Source organism: Glandiceps talaboti, chromosome 3, assembly GCF_964340395.1.
Source record: "Glandiceps talaboti chromosome 3, keGlaTala1.1, whole genome shotgun sequence".
NCBI classification, from domain to species: Eukaryota; Metazoa; Hemichordata; class Enteropneusta; family Spengelidae; genus Glandiceps; species Glandiceps talaboti.
The window spans coordinates 17,986,619-18,010,319 of NC_135551.1; the positions used below are offsets into that span (position 1 = coordinate 17,986,619).

The window sequence follows — 23,701 nt, forward strand, 5'->3', positions numbered from 1 at the left end:
GTATCATTATTTCAATTAACTCTTCACGCTGTTAGTGAATCAAAAATGGAATTTTCAAACCTTCCAGCATTCCCACAATTTCCGGCTCATACGGACACTGATTCTAGTGGTCAAAGATGGGAAAAATATGTCAAACAAATTGAAAACATGTTCAAAGCCTTCAAAATCACAGACGATGAACAGAAACGTGCGCTTCTACTGCATTATGCTGGGGATGAGGGAATGTACACATTCGAAACATTACCAAACACAGGTCAAGACTACAAAACAGCTCATGACAAGTTGCAGGCTTATTTCTCCCCTAAACGCAACATTGAGTATGAACGCTTCAGGTTCAGAGATACTATGCAAGATCGAAATGAAACTATTGACATGTTTCAAACCAGACTTCAAAAACTAGCGGCAACATGCAATTTTGCTGATAGAGAACAAGAAGTTAAATCTCAAATAATTCGTGGGTGTTTATCTACAAAACTTCGACTTCATGCCTTACCCTACAAAACTTCGACGTCATGCCTTACGTGAAGAACTCAGTCTCCAACGACTACTAGACATGGGCAGGTCTCATGAGGCTTTTGAAGCACAAGCTCAAAGCATGGAGAAGCCCCACACCCTCGAGTTCTGTAAATGCTTTCAAACAAAGCTACAAAAAAACCTGTGACCTCAAGAAACAAACAGGGCTATCAGCAACATAAATCAATGGTGTCCAGACAGGCAACCAAGTGTTACCACTGTGGTGGAAAATACCCACATGATGGAGAATGTCCAGCCAAAGGTAAAACTTGTCACTACTGTAAGAAATTGAATCACTTTGCAAAATGCTGTCGATCAAAAAATAGACAACAGAGAAAACCCAACTTTAAAGTTAAAGCTGTTTGCCATGAAGACTACAAACTTGATAGCTCAGATGATGAATATATGTTCACCCTTGCACAATCCAACTCCAATAATAACAGGAATAGTCGACCAATGGTAACAGTGAATTTGAATGGAACTCCACTGCCTGTACAGGCACATCAATCAACATCATGAGTTGTACAACATTCCACAGTCTAGCAGACAAACCAAAGTTGCTACAAGACAGTAGAACTAGTACTCGTCTATATTCATATGGTTCAAACAAAACAATTCCAGTCATTGGTACTTTCACAGCTGACGTACTGTACGGAGACAATACAACCCAAGGAAAATTTGCAGTGACCAAGATTAGCGGTGATACACTTCTATGCTACAAGGCAGCAGCTGAACTAGGTATTGTTAACATCACCAACAACGTCAATGCTGTTAACTACGATGCTGATCATTGGTTGCAGAAATACAGTGACCTCTGTGTCGGTATTGGTAAATTGAAAGATGTCCAGATTAAATTACATGAAGACAAGACAGTGATGCCAGTAGCCCAACCACATGATCGACGCATGCCATTCCATGTACAAAAGAAAACAGCAGAAGAGCTACAGAAGTTACTTAATTTAGACATAATTGACGAAATTTGAGATGAACCTACTCCCTGGGTATCACCTATTCAAGTGGTAAAGAAACCAAGAAACCAAGATGAAGTGAGAATCTGTGTAGATATGAGAGCAGCTAACAAAGCAATAGAGAGAGAAAGACACTTAACACCAACAATGGATGACATTATTGCCGATCTAAATGGTGCAAAAGTATTCACAAAATTAGATCTAAATGCAGGATATCACCAACATGAACTTCATCCAGAATCTGGTCATCTAACTGTATTCTCAACTCATAATGGTTTGTACCATTATAAACGTCTCAACTTTGGTGTGTGCTCCGCAGCAGAGATATTCCAGCATCAGATACAGTCTGCATTACAAGGACTTGATGGTGTAATGAACATCAGTGATGACATAATTGTATTTGGTCGATCAACACAGGAACACAATGAAAGACTAGATGCATGTCTACAGAGAATCCGTGAACGTCAACTCACACTTAACAAAGGCAAGTGCAAGTTCAACCAAAAGGGGATAGAATTATTTGGGACTGTATTCGATGCTAATGGTGTATCTCCAGACCCCAAGAAACTATCAGCCATTGAGAGAACTAACTAAAGAAAATACGAAATGGACATGGACAAAAGAACATCGCAAAGCATTTGAAGAAATAAAAGACAAACTAGCAAGCAACTGCATTTTAGTGTACTTTGATACAAACAAACCAACAGAAGTCCTTGTTGATGCTAGCCCAGTTGGACTTGGTGCAATCCTCACACAAAAGGACAAAAATGGAGAAGTATCTATAGTGGCCCTAGCTAGCAGATCTCTTACACCAGTGGAACAAAGATACTCCCAAACTGAAAGAGAAGCTTTAGCAATAACATGGGGTATACTGTACGTCCATCTGTACCTGTATGGAAACATGCCATAAGAAGTGAAATTAGTGTTACTAACTCAGGTGATTTGCTGCTACGTGGTAATAGAATTGTAATTCCATGCAAAATGCAACAACAAGTCATAGACATTGCATATAAAGGCCATCAAGGCATAGTGAAAACCAAACAACTACTCAGAGAGAAAGTATGGTTTCCCAACATTGATCACATGGTAGAAGAAACAGTCAAGATGTGTATTCCGTGTCAAGCAGCAGTGACTGACAAAAGGCGCGAACCACTCAAAATGTCCATACTACCAGATGGTCCATGGATAGAAGTTAGTGTCGATTTCTCAGAATTGTCAACAAGAGAGTACCTGCGTGTTGTGACAGAAGACTATAGCCGATTTCCTAAAATTGACATTGTTCACTCAACATCTGCAAAAGCTGTGGTCCCTAAACTTGACAGAATCTTTGCAACATTTGGTGTCCCAAAAACTGTTCGATCGGACAATGGACCGCACTTCAACAGCAACGACTTTGCATTACTTGCCAACTACTTAGGTTTCAAACACCGTAAAGTAACTCCAAGATGGCTACGTGCCAATGGTGAAGTTGAGAGATTCATGAAAACCCAGAAGAAGGTATATAGAACGGCATACAGTGGGAAGAAACCATGGCGTCAACAAGTATACAGATTTCTGAAAAACTATCGTGCTACACCACACTCATCAACAGGCATACCACCATCAACATTGATGTTTGGTCGTCCAATGAGAACACGTCTACCAGAAACTGTAACTAAGAGTAATGATACTGAAGTTCAATTGTATGAAGATAGACAGAATCTACGCATGAAAACATATGCAGACAGTCATAAAAACACAATAAAACCCCTGATTCAAATAGGAGACACAGTCCTAGTAAAGCAAGATGGAATACTTACAAAACACATGTCACCTTACAAAACTGACTCCTATAGAGTCTCAGCAAAGAAAGGAAGTATGATAACTGCCACAAGAAGAGATGCAGAAGTAACAAGAAAATCCTCATACTCTAAAGTCATCAAAGGGAAAACTGAAGCAGAAACTGACAAGGAGAAGGAGGAGGAAGATGACATCATCAAATTTGAGAACTCTGAGAACTCCATTCAACAGAGCCCATCAGGCAACAGTCCAACAACACCAGACACAACGGTAACACCAGACAGCAGTCCAACAAAACCTACCAATCAACAACAAACTACCCATCGATATCCAAGTCGTGTACGGAAACCGCCAACCTATCTGAAAGACTATGTTACAAAATAGAACAGGGAAAGTGAATGCTGAATATTCACTTATGAGGGTGATGTGCTAGTAACGTCTCCCCTCTAGTATAGGATAAGAAAACAATGTGAACGAGATAATTTGATAATGATATGATGTGAATTTTTGTATAAAGTTTTGATGTGAAATTAACCACTAACCGTACTAACATTTATAAATTATTATTTCAGTGCTATCAAAAGCAGAACAAAAGATTTCGTGTTGGACAATTCACCTGAAAATCTACATGATTCAAATGACAATGAACAGTATGAATAATAATAATAATAATAATAATGTTGGGTTCTTATATAGTGGCTTTCACACTCCGTGCTCAAAGCGCTTTACAATTATTACCCCTGGCTCAGATCAGAATGGCACAACTCCCCGGGGAGCATACAATCCATTGCAGCCGTTTAAGCGCATAGGATTAAAGCTTTCACATTGCAACGTACATCCTACCAGGTCCCCAATTATACGGCTGGGTTGACTGAGGAACAGTCGTGGTTCAAATCTTGCCACTCAGAAACAAACAGCAGGGCTCGAACCTGCAACCTGTAGATTCCAAGCCGGTCACGCTTACCATTCACCCATCATGACTCCACAATCAAGCTCTTTCTTGTGTATATAATCACTTTATTTAAAACAAGAGGAGGGATGTAGTGTCTAACCATGCAACTGTCTCTTAATGAATATTAACTAATGTTACAGCGCCCTCACAGTCAATATATGAAGTGTATATAGTTCAAAGGTGAACAATAAAGTTTCCAGTTACCAACAGGAAGCATGGCTGACGTGTGTATAAATCAAGACTCTATAGTGAACAGGGATTATTATTCAAACAGGACAAAGCAACAGGACAAGAGGTCACTCACAAAAGCGTGCAAAATCTACAGTAAACTGAATATAAGGAAATATATCTTCTCACAGCGCGTCACATCTCAATAGAACAATTTACCAGAGCACATCATCCAAGCCAAAACTATTGTGGACTTTAAAATTAGACTGCACCAGTACTTGAATACTACAAGGGATTATATGAGCCTTTGAGGCTTTTTTCCCAGTCTTGCAATGGTTAATGTATAACTATGGTAATCACGCTAAACCTATTTCTAAAGAAATCTCTAATTAAGTATAGATGCTGACGTCGATTGCCACTAATTTTATATTGCAGTGTACCGTACAACAGCACATCTCCAGACCACATAAGTGTGTGTGTGTGTGTGTGAAGGGGAGGGGGTTACTGTATAATTGCACATCTAAAATCTGTATAGCCTTTGAAGCTTACGTAAATAGTGGGTTCATGAGGAGGGGCATGAATTTCTTTTGAGAGTGCGAAGGGTGTTGTGAAAAAAAGGTTTGACAAAACATTTTCCCCACCGTAAATTCTGAGCGTTCACGGTACTTTGTTTGCGACCTTTATGATGATGGACAAATAGTGACCCTAAAATTTATATTTTGTCTCCTAGCCGTGAGATTTTAACATACAGACCTAATTTCAGTGTCTGCACATGTTATTCATCACGAGCTTAGTATGGAGACTTTGATATTTGACCTTGAATTCTATATTAAAGGCCAAATAACCTTATACCTTTGACATGCATTGATCGCATTCAATCAAAGCTAGCACAACTGTCGGATACTGAATAAAGTAAAATTATTTCTATCACTTTATCTCGTGACCTTCACAATAACAAGGAAATGGCGGCAATATTTATCATAAAATACAGATGTTTTTTGTTTAATGGAAACCTGTATGTTAAATGTATGATAGACAGGTTACATTTTTTTAAATATCGAAGCAAATATCGAAGCAAATTTGTTTGTACCGAGGAAAGAAAAGTGACATGTGTAGGAATTGAAACCACCTCCCCTGAACACTAGTCAGAGTGCTCTAACCAGCCGAGCTAACGTGCGATATTGTGAATTGTCCCTGATCATGATGTGTACTTCCTTTCCTCGAGATGGTGGTGAAAAGCTAACTCATTTGTTTAAAGCTTTACCTGTCAACCTAAGAATTTCAACAGGTCTCCCTGCCTAAAGAGTGGTCAACTTAGGAATCCGTTAATAAAGCAATACGAATTTAAAATAATGTTTGTGTTTCACAATAGCATTTCTCCCCATACTGATCAGCACTGATAGTACCGAACAGCACGCAGAAAAACAATGTTCTTCCCATATAAAAACAACATACAGGGTTAATCATCATGAGACTTCAACATTTTCGACTATAGATTAGAATTTGCACTAAACACGATTATATGAATACAAGTGAGATTGATAAGCAGGTGACTACTATCATCGATACATATTGCAAGACATATTGTCATGACATATAGAATATATATTAAAGCGATGTATCCAAGAAAATGCTAACTCGTTTTTGTAATTGCGTATTTGCAAACATCGTATAAAGTGTTATTAGCGAATGTGTAGTGTAGAGAATAATGTTCTATAAATGTCACATTATCTGTCTTTTTATTTGATTTGGATGACGTTGGCTGCAAAAGTGCCATTGCTACACGGTGTGCATTTCACTGACAGCCCACCCGTGTATGTTGAGCATGAACGGTTGAAATGTGGCGGTGTCCTGGTACATAATTCAGAACACTTTCGAGCGAATTCAGAAATCACAATGGAACACAACGACGATGGATCAGTATGGATACAGTGGTTTTGTGGACAAATATTTTATCGCTCACGTGGAAAAATGATGCATGCACACTATATATTTGAAGGATTAGAACTGATGGAAATAGAAGTTTACACGTCATATGGTAAGTTTGACTTCCTCAAACTAAAACATACAAATAATTGAAATATGTTTATCTAGTCCTCTCTAACATTAGATATAGCAATTCCTCGATTCACTCACAACCTCCTCCCTCCCCCCTCTCTCTCCCCCCCCTCTCTCTCTCTCTCTCTCTCTCTCTCTCTCTCTCTCTCTCTCTCTCTCTCTCTCTCTCTCTCTCTCTCTTTCTACAAAATTAATTGATAAATATATAATCAAATCAGCAACTGAAAGTGCTCTTTTTTATAGTGTAACGTCCAAAGATGTATATTTTTCACACGACATTAAATATATATTTTGCTGAAGGGGGAACAGACGAATGCTATAAAGAGGAAAGTGGAATCGATTATCTTGGAAAAGTGGACACATCGGCCTCTGGGAAACCCTGCTCACAGTGGTCTGTGGGGTTGGAAAACCTATCAGACTCTGGGAAAAGTTTATATACTAATATGTTGAAAGAATATTCTCTTGACAACAACCATTGTCGGAAGCTTCCTACCATGAAGGTACCACATTGTTTGGACAGTGATGGTTCATACATGGTATGTGATGTCGGTTCACCAGGATCCAATTGTGGTAAGTTTCAGCAAAAATAAAAACTGAATTACAATTCTTCATGTGTTTATTTTGTTTATGAAACCATTGACTAAGGTAATGGATAAACGATGGCAGCCTGCAAGTGACTAGACAAAATATAAATATATATATATGTAATCTATATATACATATATAAATATATAACACAAAAATATTAATTTTCAACATAAAATACTTAATTTCGACTGGTAAATATTCTCTTTGGCACACAAAATTGGAGTTTGTATTCGACGGACATAGCCTAATTAATGAAACAAATCACATATGCAAATGCCTCATTCAAACTAACAGCTACACCAATAATCTTTCTGAAACATGTGTACCCTGGTATTATGAATATATGTACCACATTCTACATAAATTGAAGCAAAATCTTGAGATATAGCCTAATTACTGAAAATAATTAATTATGCAAATGTCTCATTAAAACCAAAAGCTATATCAACAAAGTTTTCTAGACATGTGCGCATTGATAGGATCGAAGTACGTATCAAATTTTATTGAATTTGAAGCATATATCCTAATTACTGTAACTTATGAATTATACAAATTATGAAATAGAACTAAAAGCTACATCATTAAACTTTATAGGACACATGCAAATTCTTATTATCAGTGCATGTACCAATTATATTGTATATGAAGAGTACATTCTCAAGATATAGCCTAGTTTATAATACCGAAAACCATTCATTATGTAAATGACTCATTAATATTCATACATGTTTACCAATCCTAATAAGTTCTAGCAATTACCCTGAAGAATAGGTGCAGCAAATTTCGTTTAAATTTAGCCAGCCGGTTTTTTTTAGAAAACGATGACAGAGAGAAAGAGACAGACAGACAGCAGACACACATGTGCACACACACATACACACACACGCACGCACGCACGCACGCACGCACACACGCACGCACGCACGCACACACACACACACACATTCCATTCCTAAAATATACCCTTCCCTAATGGAAGGTAAGAACGTACAACCCCACTGCGGAAATGCAACACGATTGTAAAATTCATACCAGATATGGATACAGATTCGTATTAAATAACTTCATTTGAATATGTAACCGTATCTGGTGTGGGAACACGTGATTGCTCCCACCATACTGATAAATTGAATATGTCAATACGTATGTCTCCGTATCTGATGCTAACTTCATTCTCATGTTGCATTTCCGCTACAGAGTTGTTCTTCCACCGCGGGTTTTAAATGTTGAGGTGGGAATTTAAGTTACTTTGGGTATTTAAGTTGTGTGGTGAATTTTTAAGTTTCAGTGAAGTTAGCCGTGGATTTGTAAGTTTTTCCATGGGTTTTTAGTTGCCATGGGTTCTTGAGTTTTGCTGTGGAAGGTATTTAGTTTTTTGCACGTCGACAAGTTTATTTTGTAATGATTTCAAATTGAGTTTTGTGTATGGATAGATTTACAATTTCTGATGCTTACAAATTGTATTTGGGTGTCCACAAACCGTTAGGTTAATAGTCACGTGATGATTGCAGAAGAAGCGTGAGACTCCGAGTAACGACTTATATCATGCTTATTCCCTGGATAAGTCTATAATGCTCTGGCACTAACATTGCACTGAGCACTGTTCGCTCCGGTGAGACACTTCAAGACGAAAGAAACGTGGCATGTGTAGTCAACCCACGTTCTCTGAATTGTTCCAGTTAGAGTGTCAGTGCTTTTAACAGCCGAGTTATTAAATGCACCAATCTGTAGATTCCGAGTCGGTAAATAAGAGGACAACTCTTCAAAAGTAAGGATCCTATATGGATTTACAGTGTCCCTGCCTGTAAGGAGTGCAAACTTAGGAATCGATATTTCTAAAGCATTTACGATCTCAATTGTATGATACAGGGGATTTTTAAGAATTTACTTTAACAAATTACAGAGAGCAAATCTACCCATAACATATGCATAATAATTTGAACAAAAGTGGTACTCTTTCCTTTTACAGGGTTTCAGTTGCAGGATATATGTGAAGCACACAGTTGTCATAATGGTGGAACATGTGTGCCAGTGTTTGATACCTACACATGTGTGTGTAAAGTAGATTACTCCGGCAAATATTGTGAATCAGGTATGGACTTGGGGAAGGAGAGAGGAGTGCCAGCGCATGTCCGTGATTTAGTTAATCAGGCCAGCAGGAAGATGGATGAAAGGATTGTTAGCTGGATGGGTGATTTATTTAAAAAAATCAATATATCGATCGATCGACCAATCAATCAATCAATCGTGCATTGAATTACTGACCAACAGACTGACTGACTGACTGACTGACCGACCCAATTATATATATACTGGCATGCTTTGTTGGATTTACCCACGGCTGCCTAGATGATCGATTGATATTGTCACTCATAGAAATGCATAGTAAATGGTATTACTATCGATAAGTTTCTTCGGCCTGGGGGGGCGCAGTGGATTGGGATGGGGGTCACCCTGTTTTTGAAACTGGCAGTAGGGGGGCATGCTGTTTTCAAAATTGTGGATAGGGGGGGTCATTGTGTTTTGGATTGTGATGGAAGAAAAAAATCCTTTTTCGACAATGGCATATAACCTTGTGAAATGTGGTACATGTAAGTATTTGTTCTTCTCCCTGTTTCTTACATGAATTCTTTAATAATACTTATTAATTCAAGCATAACTATAAATATACATATACATGTATTACCTAGCTACCACACTAGTTACAGAACATGTCATGTAAGTGCTTGGCTGTTTCACAATCAGTGCTTCACATATATTGCACTAGTGAACTTGAAGGTTTCGTAATGGTAATCTTTATAGATAGTTTATAAAGACGTTAATGTAAAATGTTCCCTACTCGTCACTATGAACTTGTCAGAAGGGATTAATACGCTTTCTATTTTGGACACTACATGTTATTGACACTACAAATCACCACATCTCATCAGATTCCAGTTTCTATTATACACTAGGTATGACCTAAAGTTCTCTAACATACCGGTGACTTTACTATACATGCAATATTAATGCCACTATACCAATGCTACGGGGCCATTTTTACGTGACATGGGAATTTCATTTAAAAATTACATTTACGATAGCTATTCGAAGCTTAGAAATATTACCTCAAAGGCTATGAATAACCTAAACATTGCCTTAATAGAAGCAAAAAACTGCAGATCTGCCAGGGGAAACCCCCAAGGACTCCTTCACCCCAGAGATCACTCATGCATTCAACCAACAATCAGATGTACCAACAACCTTTTTACTGTCATAATGGTATTAAACTTTTCTTAAATATTTTCACCCAATTCTAATTTGAGATGATAGTCTTTTAAAGATGTGAAATGTTTGCCAAGGTAGTCTAAAATTGCCTTAAACTCCAAATCTCCCCTACCAATGATACTACCAGTAGATGTGCTGACCTCCACTACATGTGTATAATGATGCCATTTAACTGTTTAAGAACATATTTCAACCCTATGTAAGTTATAAAGAATAGTTTCTGATACTTGATGGTGCTGTCTTGTTAGGTATGGATTGAGTTATTGCTCGAAAGGGTCTGAATAGCCTAAAATTTTGGCTTTAAGAGTAAAAATCCTCCAGGGCTTCTAGAGGGAGACCCCCTTGGACGCCCCACATGAGGTGGACATATCCCAGTCTCAAGCTCTTCCCCTCTTACTGTCAAGATGCTATCAAAGTATATTTCAAAAGTATTTTAACCCTGTTTAGTTGATTTGTACATGTTGGTACTGTCTTGTAAAGCTTGGAAATTATTGTCTGAAAGGGCCTAAATAGTCTCAAAATTGACTTTTCAGAGTAAAAAAACCCCAGGGCTTCTAGGGGGAACCCCTAGGACCCCCATGAGATATATACATATTCCCTGCTCAAGCTTTCCCATACCTTTCACTGTCAAGATGCTATTAAACTCTTTTGGAATATATTTACCTTGTGTAGTCAATAATTACAATTATGACAGTGCTAATCCGAGATCTCATAAAGTAGATGCAAGACAGTCAAGCAGTCCACACTAAGTCACAATCAAAAATACCTGTCATATGAATATTATATATACATGGGTCATCATGTTTTAGAATTAAGTGATAGGTGGGTCAGCCTGTTTTTTGTTTCACAGATAGAGGGGGGGGGTCAATTTAAGAACCCACTGCCCCCCCCCCCCCGGCTGAAGAAACTGACCGGTCCCTAAGGAGCCTTCTGTAACTACTTCTCCAATTCCATCGTGCTAAAAAATGACTCTACCAGAATTTCCTTTTTCTAACATATGATCCCGACCCCCCCCCCCCCTTAAATAACTTTCGATCCAGGATCTAGTCCCATAATCAATTGTTTAAAGGACTTACTCCAACTGGTGCCACCGCATTAAAGTTTTATAAAGGTAGTGGTAATTTCCAAATACTAACAGAGTAAATTTGTGTGAAGGCACTGCATTAATCTGTACCTTTGTTTGGATCCAATTGGCTGAGCTGAAGTTAAGAATGTTATTACTCCAAAACACTAGATGATCCACTCCCAGTGTTGTTGGGACCGAGGTCAATATTTCTATCGCATTATCCTTAATACCTTACCCAACTGTTCCCATTTTACTCCTATGAAACCCATTTCTCCTCTCCTCACATCACCAGTGAGAATTAATTCACTATATGGTTTTAGCAGCGATTTGATGATATGATCTGATGTTATGGTACCTAGCCCTAACCCTAAGCCATAATTTACCGCAACAATGGTCTGTTCATTACCATGGTTACACGTAAAAGTGCAACCTACTTGAGCACCTCATATCAATTAAATAAAGCAAATCCCAGTTTCAAAAATTAAACTAATATTAATTTTTCAGGGATCACTAAGTGTGTAATAAACAGCTTATAACACGATTTATTCCCGAAACGTTAGATGTTATTAGTTGTTTTGTATGTATGTATATATGTATGTATGTATGTATGTATGTATGTATGTATGTATGTATGTATGTATGTATCTATGTATGCATGCATGCATGTATGTATGTTTGTGTGTATTTTATACTTTCCACCAGAGAATGCTAGTTATATGATGTACGCGCGTGCGTACATCCGTACAAAGTACCTAACGTACCCTAACGCACGTATGTATATATGTATGTATGTATGTATGTATGTATGTATGTATAAACCCCACGAAGATAACGTAATGCCCGTTCACTGAACTGCATAATGCCCGATAGACCCTAACCTATTTGGCAGCAGTTGGTTGTAGAACCGGTGGCAGCGATGAGATGTCGAAATCAGAAATTAATACTAGGTCAAAGTAAAATGTAACCGTTCCCTAATCCCATTTTCTAAAATATGGCTCTCCCCTGAGAACCATTTTGTATAAAGTGAACCCCTCCCCCCTCCCATTCCCCGACCCTCCTTGTAAGTAATGAAGGCTACTTAAGTCATTTTCTTTGCATACCAATCACAGTTATTGCAGCCCTGATAGTTGGTAGTTTCTATACATATGACCAAGCAGAAAGCTCATGTGCAGCTGAAGGTTGGCATATAGCTGCAAACGCTGAGGTAAAAGACACAGTCGACTATGGATTGCAGATAAAAGGTTTTCATTCATTTGGTTCAAGTACAAGGTTAATTTGGATCGGATATTATTCAACAGCAGTCCTTAAAAGCACATCATTTCAAATGGTATCGATGTACTATGAGCACAGCTCCGACCAGGTGGTATATGGAGGCAAGTTTCTTTCTGGAATTTTCTGCTCAAATGTCTCTCAAACTGGTGAGTGTAAGTAATTTGAATACAGTAGCAGGTATTACATAGGTGATTTATATAGATAGGTAATCCCGTTTATCGAGATCCACACCGTACCAGATTGACGCATAACTCGACTCTTTTGGCTTGACGAATTTAATGATAATGAATATTATTTTTATAGACGAGTGTGGATGGTGTAAGTTTTGCATGAAAACGATTCGTCCTCTAGCAGTAAAATACACTTGATTTGTATAGTTTTATAATCACCATGTCAACAATCGACGCCAGAACATTAATCGACACCACACAACATCAATCCCCTTGGACATTGCAAAATTTAAGAAAAAACATGAGAGAAGTAAATGACAAGCAAACAAGTGCTAGTATTGAGACAACTGTAGAGACAATTTCTGACTGAATTCGACATTTTATTAAATGTCGGCGCGGAGTCAACGATACTCTCGACACTCTCTCATTGTGACGTCGTTACAAGCGTGACCTATTGGATGTTATTACTAAATATAACATCTCGTGACAAGTAAATTTGAATATGCCTTGACATTGATTCTAATATTCATAAGACAGAAGGAATATAGTGCCTTGAAATCGTTGGCGTTCGACAAAATTTCGATTGCATTGTTCTGCATAGCATATATAATCACGCATCCTGGCTGTTTGAGAGTGTTGGACAACAAATTTGGAATTGATTTGATTCGGATCTTAGGGTCAGTGTCAGAGTTACTTCCTTTGGTCAACATTAAGACGAAGTGAGACTAATAACCTAACACACTAAAGGTCTAAGATAGAATATCTCACACTCGTTAGGAAATTTTAGTCTAATACAAGACAGAAAATTCCCGAGTGGGATATTCCACCTCTGAACATTGGAGGAGTAGGATTCTGTCAATTAGTTTCCTCCCTGCCATTAGTCAAGATAAAACTCATTACTGACCCCCACTTTTCAAGCTTAAAATTCATTTTCAAATGTTTTTGTATAGACTGTTTTAAATAGTTAGTATGAACCATTCTCCCCCTTTGACGTAAAAGTGGACCTTTTAGAATACATTTGCAGCCGACCACAATCCATACTTGATTTCCCGATTGACGAATGCATTAATGTCTCAATTTCTGTTTATTGCATCCTTTATAAATCTGAAAACGTTGCTAACTTTAGTTAAATGTTATTTTCCCATAACTTAAACCATAAACTTATAACTAGGTCACCAGGCTAGGCCAGAAACAAAATATTTGTCGATGAATAATTAGTTTGTAACATGTTCTCATTATAAACTTTTTTCTCGAAAGAACACTCAGAATACTCACGATTCCGGAGTTCCTTATTGTCACTCCAATCTGGATTGCTTTGGTGGACAAGCTATAACGAGTCTCTACCTCCATACTTACTTGAAGCCGTTCACACTGTTGCAAGAGAATTACCGTCAGATTCACTTTGGTTTAAGTACAATAACTGGATTCATATCGATAAATCATGTAGACACCATGTTGCCATTATCACACTCGATAGGTCAATCCCGGTGGGAAGTATTTGGATACAGGGATACGTCTTTATTTCTCATAAAATATCTTTTAGAACTAATGATGGAAGTGTGAGCTATGGACGCAATGGAGAATACAATAACCAGGTACATAACATAATAGAATTATTGCATATGACGATACAGATAATTAGATGTTATTTCCCATATTTTCCTTGAAGTCATGCAGCCAGGGAAAATACGAGTGATCGCAGGGGGTCTTTCTCACTGCGAGTCATTAGGGTCACGAGTATTTTCCGAATGAATGAAGAAAAATATTGGAGAATAGCATAATTATACCAACGGCAGTAATATCAAAGAAAAATCAGGAAAAGTAATGGTACTTTATTTGACTCATATTTCGAACAAAGCAGAACCAGTACCATAGACACGCCTGTCGTGACATAGACGCGCGTTGTCATGACGTTGTCATACCTCCAACCAATCAATCATACAATCAGTCAATAAAAAGTCTAATATCTACCTATCTACTTACTTACCTACTAGTACCTACATTATATACCCAGCAGTACTCATGTACCAACCCATCAGTTCAAATCATAATTCCATCACTTGATCGACATGTCGTGCTTTATTGAACGAATGTAAATTTTGATTATTGGCGGACGTGTTGTTAAATTGACTTTGTCAAAAGATAACTGGTTGGTTGACTGACTGACTGACTGACTGACTGACTGACTGACTGACTGACGGGCGGATGGAAAGACGGGAGTATGGAGGGTAGATAAAAAGTAATTTTAATCTGTTTTCTAACCTGAATTTATCTAGTTATTAAATGCTACTTCCTCCACACTTGATCAACACGTCGTGCTTGTATTATATATTTTAATCATTGAGGACAAGTGTTGGTTGGTTGGTTGGTTTGTTGGTTGGTTGACTACGAACAGACGGATTTCTCTAGAAAACATAGAAACGGCGATTTCACAAGCAATAGTCATTTGGGGTGCATGTGGGGGTAAAAATTTAAAGCTTCGTAATGGCTTGAGAAGTAATTGTTAGCGGTAATTTTTAAAAACAAGTCAATATATCAATAACTCTACATCGACATATTCTTGTCCGTGAGTGAAAAGATGAATATGCAAAAAGGCGAATATTTCAGACATCATACATTACGGACACTTGGTGTTATGGATACTGTATATCGCTATATCTCACCAAAGTCTAGCGGCACACACACCAGTTTCCAGTTTCGATTATTGTTGGTCTGTGAACTAATTGTACTTATGTATAAAAAGAAACATAGTGGCTTTCCAATATTTGTCTGATGGTTTTATTAAGTCAAGCCTATGACAGGCCAACCAACGATAAACTCTGATATGTAAAGAAAGAATTTTGGATTTGAATCATAGAAGTAAATACATAACAATATAGTTCTGTATCAATTTTTGGTGCTAAATATCGGCACAAAACTTCCCTGGCTTAACTTGTAGAAGTTATTACACAGGGAATTTTAATAAAGTTTCTTGGATTCAGGTGTTTAATTTGTTGAAATCTTGGATTGATGAAGATGAGGCATTGATTTTATTACCAGTTTTACTTCAAATGTCGTTACAAATGTCGGCAATTGTATTACAAATATCGACAATGTTAATACAAATGTCGTTAGTTTATTTCAAATGTCGTGAATTTTATTACAAATGTCGTTAGCTTATTATAAATGTCGGCAATTTTATTACAAATGTCGTTAGCTTATTACAAATGTCGGCAATGTTATTACAAATGTCATTAGTTTATTACAAATGTCAGTTTATTACAAATCTAGGCAATTCTATTAGAATAGTTTATTTCAAATGTCGTTAGTTTATCACAAATGTCGGCAATTATATTACAAATGTCGTTAGTTTATTACAAATGTCGTTAGTTTATTACAAATATCATGTTTATTGCAAATGTCATCAGTTTATTACAAATGTCGCCAATTTTATTACAAATGTCGTTAGTTTATTACAATTGTCAGCAATTTTATTACAAATGTCGTTAGTTTATTACAAATGTTTATTGCAAATGTCATTAGTTTATTACAAATGTCGTTAGTTTATTTAAAATTTCGGCAATTTTATTACAAATGTCGTTAGTTTATTACAAATGTTGGCAATTTTATTACAATTATCGTTAGTTTATTACAAATGTCGGCAATTTTATTACAAATGTCGTTAGTTTATTACAAAAGTCGGCAATTTTATTACAATTGTCAGTTTATTATAAATGTCGGCAATTATATTACAAATGTTGGCACTTCTATTACAAATGTCGGCAATTTTATTACAAATGTTGTTAGTTTATTACAAATGTCGTCAGTTTATTACAAATGTCGTTAGTTTATCACAAATGTCGGCAATTATATTACAAATGTCGTTAGTTTATTACAAATGTCGTTAGTTTATTACAAATGTCGTTAGTTTATTACAAATATCATGTTTATTGCAAATGTCATCAGTTTATTACAAATGTCGCCAATTTTATTACAAATGTCGTTAGTTTATTACAATTGTCAGCAATTTTATTACAAATGTCGTTAGTTTATTACAAATGTTTATTGCAAATGTCATTAGTTTATTACAAATGTCGTTAGTTTATTTAAAATTTCGGCAATTTTATTACAAATGTCGTTAGTTTATTACAAATGTTGGCAATTTTATTACAATTATCGTTAGTTTATTACAAATGTCGGCAATTTTATTACAAATGTCGTTAGTTTATTACAAAAGTCAGCAATTTTATTACAATTGTCAGTTTATTATAAATGTCGGCAATTATATTACAAATGTTGGCACTTCTATTACAAATGTCGGCAATTTTATTACAAATGTTGTTAGTTTATTACAAATGTCATTAGTTTATTACAAATGTCAGTTTATTACAAATGTCGTCAGTTTATTACAAATGTTTAGTACAAATGTCATTAGTTTATTACAAATTTCGGCATTTTATTACAAATGTCGTCAGTTTATTACAAATGTTTATTACAAATGTCGTTAGTCTATTTCAAATTTCGGCATTTTATTACAAATGTCATTAGTTTATTACAAATGTCGGTAGTTGTATTACAATTATCGTTAGTTTATCACAAATGTCAGCAATTTTATTACAAATGTCGTTAATTTATTACAAATGTTGGCAATTTTATTACAAATGTTGTCAGGTTATTATAAATGTCGGGAATATTATTACAAGTTTTCAACAACTTTATTACAAGTGTATTCGTAATGGGTACAAGTCTCTGCAAATATACAAAAAAGTTGTAATGTTATATATAGTGGCCACAACAACAATTGAAATATATAAAATAATGATTTCACTGAAATGGAGATAAGATTTCATTATTTTAGAGAAAGGGATTGGGGAGACGTTATTCTCCCCTCTTTTCTGTCTTTCAGCTAAATCAGAACTCATGAACTCATTCCCGGCTCTACTGGTCAACTATCCCTGAAATCCCTTCCCTATCAGATTTAAAATGATGAACTACTACCTATAGTGCACAGCTTAATAAACCATGCACATCCTTGAAAACGCCACTAAATTGAATAGCTTGATGAAGAATAGAAAATCACTGTAATGATATGAAAGGGGGCTGCTGTACTCAAACATTGATGGTATAAGTCAAATGAATTCATTCAGTGGCGGAGAATCTCACAATTTCCATGTAAATGTCACGCAAACATATTTTCTAATATATTCTGTCGAATTATCCCCAGCAACTTGCAAAATATATAAAAACTCCACTAAGAATTACAAAGTGTACATTCATTCATTCATTCATTCATTCATTCATTCAACCATTAATTAATTAATTAATTTGTTCGTTCGTTCATTCATTCATCCATCTATCCATCCATCCATTAATTAATTAGTTCATTCAAACAAAAGCTACGCTAAGAATTACAGTGTACATTCATTCATTCATTCATCCTTTTATTCATCCATCCATCCAACCATCCAGTAATTAATTAATTTCTTCATTCATTCATTCATTCGTTCGTTCGTTCGTTCATTCATTCATTCATTCACCCATTAATCAATCAATTAGTTCGTTCGTTCAAATGAATGGCATCCACTCATCCATTAATTAATTAATTAATTAATTAATTAATTTGTCCATTCATTCATTCATTCATCATTCATTCATCCATTCATTCATTCATTCATTCATCCATTCATTCATTTCTTTGTTAATTCGTTCGCTAGTTTGTTCAATCAATCATTCTTGCACTTCCTCATCACATACATAAATACATACATACATACATACATACATACATACATACATACATACATACATACATACATACATACATACATATATGCGGATTGATTGAAATAATAATAACCCGGTTAATAGTTCAATTAATTATCATATTAATCAATTTAATTAATGCTTGTTAAATCTACTTTCGTTTGACGTGATGTTTTTGCAATCTTGTATTTCTTTATTTAGATAACTCATTTTTTAGTGTGGAAGGAAGGACCCTCCTTAATGTCATTTTTATTACAAATTTCAGTTTTATTACATTTTTTTTCTGAAATTTATTACAAATATCGGCAATTTTTATTACATTTGTCGTTCATAAAAATTATTACAAATTTCGGCAATTATTACAAATGTCGGTTGTACAGGGCGCCCTGGCCAAACAATGACAAAACGTTTTGACTACCGAACGCGCCCCTTGTCAACACTAATTTGCATATCAATATTTAAGCTTATTGTTGTTGACAACCAATCATCGCTCATAATTCACGGCTCTGACCTCTGCCTGACCTGAATGACATGAGCTGGTGACCTGATACATATTCATACTAATATGTTGTTCGCCCTTCCCCACCTGCACTTCATTGCGTTTTTGGTGTGCGTATGTAATAATAACAGAACCCCATGGCCTCGCAATGGACGGTAGGGCATACAGAAGCTATTTTCACGAGTGATTCGGTTTATTCTGCCGCGTATTTTCACGAGCGAGAGCGAGTGAAAATACAGCAGAATAAACCGAATCACTCGTGAAAATAACTTCTGTATGCCCTACCGTCTATTGCGAGGCCATGGGGTTCTGGCATAGAACTGATTATCCAATGAACATTAATCAGTCATTTGCATATATGTTATTAATGGTTTTTTGGTAATTAGACTTTATGTTAAGAATGTTATCTCTAAACTTTGATTTTTTGTCCAAGTACGGGAGGCATTCAGTTTAAAATTGGTAAATATTTGGATGAGTTTGTTTCAATGTGTCGTTATAGATAGACACACACAACACACAAATAAATCGATATACGATATTCAATCTAGCATTTGTGAACAATTTGACTTTGTGTATACGTGATTATGCACATGTTTTCGAAGTGTTTATCATGATAATGAATTTGTGCATGCGTTTCTCTGTAGTTATATGTGTTCAAAAGTATAATTTTTTGTTTTTGTTTTTGTTTTTATAGATCTTTATAGCAAACCGCTATGGAATTTATCGAATGTATCCACCAGTTACCGCAAAGTACATCCAAATAGAAAGTGAAACATGGGAAATAATCAAGACTTCTGACCCATTTATTATGTTTTGGATACGTGGGGTCAAGGAAATAGTTAAAGGTGATTTACCGTTAGTGATTGAAGTATACTTCTAATTGATAGTGAATCCATTGTACTGTATTATAAGATACCGAACGGACAGCAATATATATATATATATATAGTTACCCATTTTGTCAAACATGTTTTCATTAACTATCATATTAGCATACGCTTTAGATGATGTGTTTAATCTTTGGCTCATTAATACCTTTGCAAACTTGTAATACCACAGCAACATAACTTAGAGAGCAGAAACAGCTAATTCTGTAACACTTGCACTTTTCAACATCATGGTGACTAATTAGAAATGTATATATATGTGTGTATATATATATATATATATATATATATATATATATATATATATATATATTTATATAGATATATATATATATATATATATATATATATATATATATATATATATATATATATATATATATATATATAGATATATATATATAGATATATATATGCAGTTATAAATATATAACACAGTATCAAACAAGATACACAGGAGCTGTTACACAGTCGTTCACGCTGTTGCAATCATCCGATGACTAACGGTCTAGTTCTGTGAAGTTCCAATTTCAAAGTTCAAAAATTCTATTTCACGTGATATGGGTGCCACAGTGGAAGTTGGTCAATACATATCTGTTTTGATGTCGGCACTTTGATATTAATGCTGAACGTTTATTTGACAATTTATGTTGTCAGCATATATGATGAGTAGCTTTTAAGCCAGGCAAAGGTCACAGCACTTTGATACATTTGAATAGGAAGTAGCATGTGTGATGACTGACCGGTGAATGTCATACTTTTGGCCTTTCCCTTACCAGATGTGTTTTGATAGCTCAGTACAGCTGTGGTATCTCTTATTAGTGATGGATTGTTTGTGGTTTGCACGACGATTTTTGAAAGTGTTATCCGTTACAACTAATTGACCAACTTCCACTTTGGCACCCATATCATATGAAATGGAATTTTTGAACTTTGAAATCGAACTTTTAAACTATGCCCTTAGTCATCTGATGATCGCAACAGCGTGAATGGCTGTGTAACGGCTCCAGTGTATCTTGCATGATACTGTGTTACTTATACCGCTCTACATACATATGTATTGAGCACATAGGCCAGACAAAATGGAAAAGCTGTTCAACGATCGCGAGCCCAACCTACCCATATTTTTGGCATTTCAATATACTTTGTTTGGTGATTGGTAATATATCCACATGCGGGCTTCGAATGTCAGTAAAATGCTTACTTTGTTTCAAAATTAAGGGGATTTCTTAATATGTGTATTTGAATATATTACAAATTGTACGAGTATCTTACACAGTGGTTTATTACTTGGCTCTGATGATGCATACTACCGTGAAGTGAGATTGAATTAATCTGTTACATATCCAACGTGCACTAAAAAGAATTGAACAAAACATTTACGACCATAGGAAGTGGACTGAGCAGTCATTGACATTGGGCCATCACAAGTCTGATAGTCTGAAAGTCTTGAAATGTTTTGCGCTGTATTCGTGATTTTTTGGATCCAATAAAATAAATTGGATGGTGCTTTCTCAAATAAGTATCACAACAAAATAACCCTCTTATTTGCAACTATTTGCAATACAGTCTGTGCAGGTACAACGGGAAGTATAATTTGAACATATTTTGTTTTCTGTCATTCCCAAACCTGTTATGGTTCTACTTTATGTCGGAAGCCAAGGTGAACTCAGTGGATTCTCCTAGTCATTACGAAAACTGAAGTTTGGATTTTGATGTCGAAGGTACATCTCTGTTTATAAATTCAGGGCCATTCTTTCCATAGCAAATTACCTCTTCAAAGTGAATTGCGGAATAATGCTAGTGTCAGTGCAATGAAATAATTATATCAAATAACATTTCAACCAAAAACAACGTCGAACACATTTGAAAGTAGATCTTCAAAGAGTGGATCTTAAACTGCGTACTAAGTTTAATAGTTTTTTAGGGCCACCAATATTTATAAAAGAGATCTGCCGTTTTATCAGTAAATGTCTTAATATAAGGAAAACGATCTTCGGAGTCACTGCATGCAGCAGGCGACCTCACTATGAACGATTTTTCGGTCGGGTTTTTTTTTAGTTTCACTCGCTGACATTATTGCGACTAGCTGTCTTCAAGTGAAAGAGACTTTCAAGACTACAGTTACTCGCAGGATATGCCCAGTGAACGTGCGCACTTCTCTAGCAGTGTGCCGCACAAAGAATTTTCAATTTGCTACTGTAACACTGCAAAAGGTTACAATATTTAAAGTTAAGCCAGCGTACAATAGATATATGAGAAATATTAGTGAGGAGTCACTGTAAGTACAGTCACTGTAATTTCACTTTATTGGACCATCTCGCGTGCTAGGAATCGTCACGTAAATAACGATTTTAAATACATCGCTATGTATTCGAAATGTTGCGTCTTTCTTTTTTCCTAAATATTTCAGGGGGACAGCTGCCCGTCCCCTGCCCCCCTCCCCTCAGACTACGGTACTAAATATATATATATATATTTACGGAACTCAGCAAACATATCTGGACCCTCAAGGATAAAAACATCGACCACTCCATTTCCTGGCGACCACTTTCATCCCACCCAACCTACAATAGCGCAAGCAAGAAGTGCAATTTATGCCTCAAAGAAAAGTTCCTTATTATCTGCCGACCCGAACTATCCACATTAAATAAACGAAATGAACTTGTATCCTCTTGTCGCCATCGAAATAAAACATTGTTGTGTAACACCTGACCCATCGCACATATAATTGACACCTTTTGTACAAACAAAAGCACCACTCAACACCCTAGGTAAAACCCGCCTTACACCACACGATTTATACGAGGTATATTCAGTACATCAACATCTCCTGACGAGTGATTTACTCACGAAACAGGCTTGTAGAGACGAAAAACCCGACTTGATTTTCTTCTACCCTCAACATATACTCCGCTCTGCGTGCAGACGTATCGAGCACTGTACTACGGACATATCTTACCACTGACTTCATATATATATATATGTATATATATATATATATATATATATATATATATATATATATATATATATATATATATATATATATATATATATATGCCCATACTTATATACTTTCCCAGGGGTTTTGTTTATGATTAACGTTTCAGTCGTAGTAATTATACAGTTTTTTGATATTCAATGTTCATGTTTTTATTTTGTCAGATAATTTTCCTGCCGAATTCTATATGACGTATCGAGCATTCAGAAGAAAACGCATCCAGTTTGATCCTTTGTCCGTATTGAAAACATTCAACAGAATGGCTTGCTTGTATTATTGTCTGACCGTCATACGATACAAATGTTTATACGTGGGTTATAGTAGTCACTATGGAAATTGCAGGTTTGGCAGCAAGACACACTGGATGGACAAAGATGAAATGAAAGTTGATATTCAGAAGTCTTCAGTTTGGGAATATTATATTCGACTTACCACTGGTAATGCACAGTTTTGGGTTAATGTTGTGATTTTAAATGATGTCATATCTAATCATTCACTCGTAAAACAAGCATATGCTTAGACCAATTTCAGTCATGAGAATAGAGACGAAAGTTGATATTATGGGAAGAAAATAGTCATATTTATGTTTTTGAAAAATACATTTCAAATCAAATACTAGCGTTTAATACCGAAAGTTTAGTTATTGTGAGATTCAAATGTGGATGTGCTGGTGTTGGTACTGGTGATAGTGGTGGTGGTGGTGGTGGTGGTGGTGGTGGTGGTGGTGGTGGTGGTGGTGGTGGTCATCATCATCATCGTCATCATCAT

General features: G+C 36.0%; 1 protein-coding gene across 1 annotated transcript; it reads left to right on the forward strand.

The window, feature by feature from the left end:
* Positions 1-1,028: 1,028 nt before the first annotated feature.
* Positions 1,029-1,496, forward strand: LOC144433144 (uncharacterized). The gene has a single exon (XM_078121454.1). The coding sequence runs from the start codon at positions 1,029-1,031 to the stop codon at positions 1,494-1,496; it is 468 nt and encodes a 155-aa protein (XP_077977580.1).
* Positions 1,497-23,701: the final 22,205 nt, after the last annotated feature.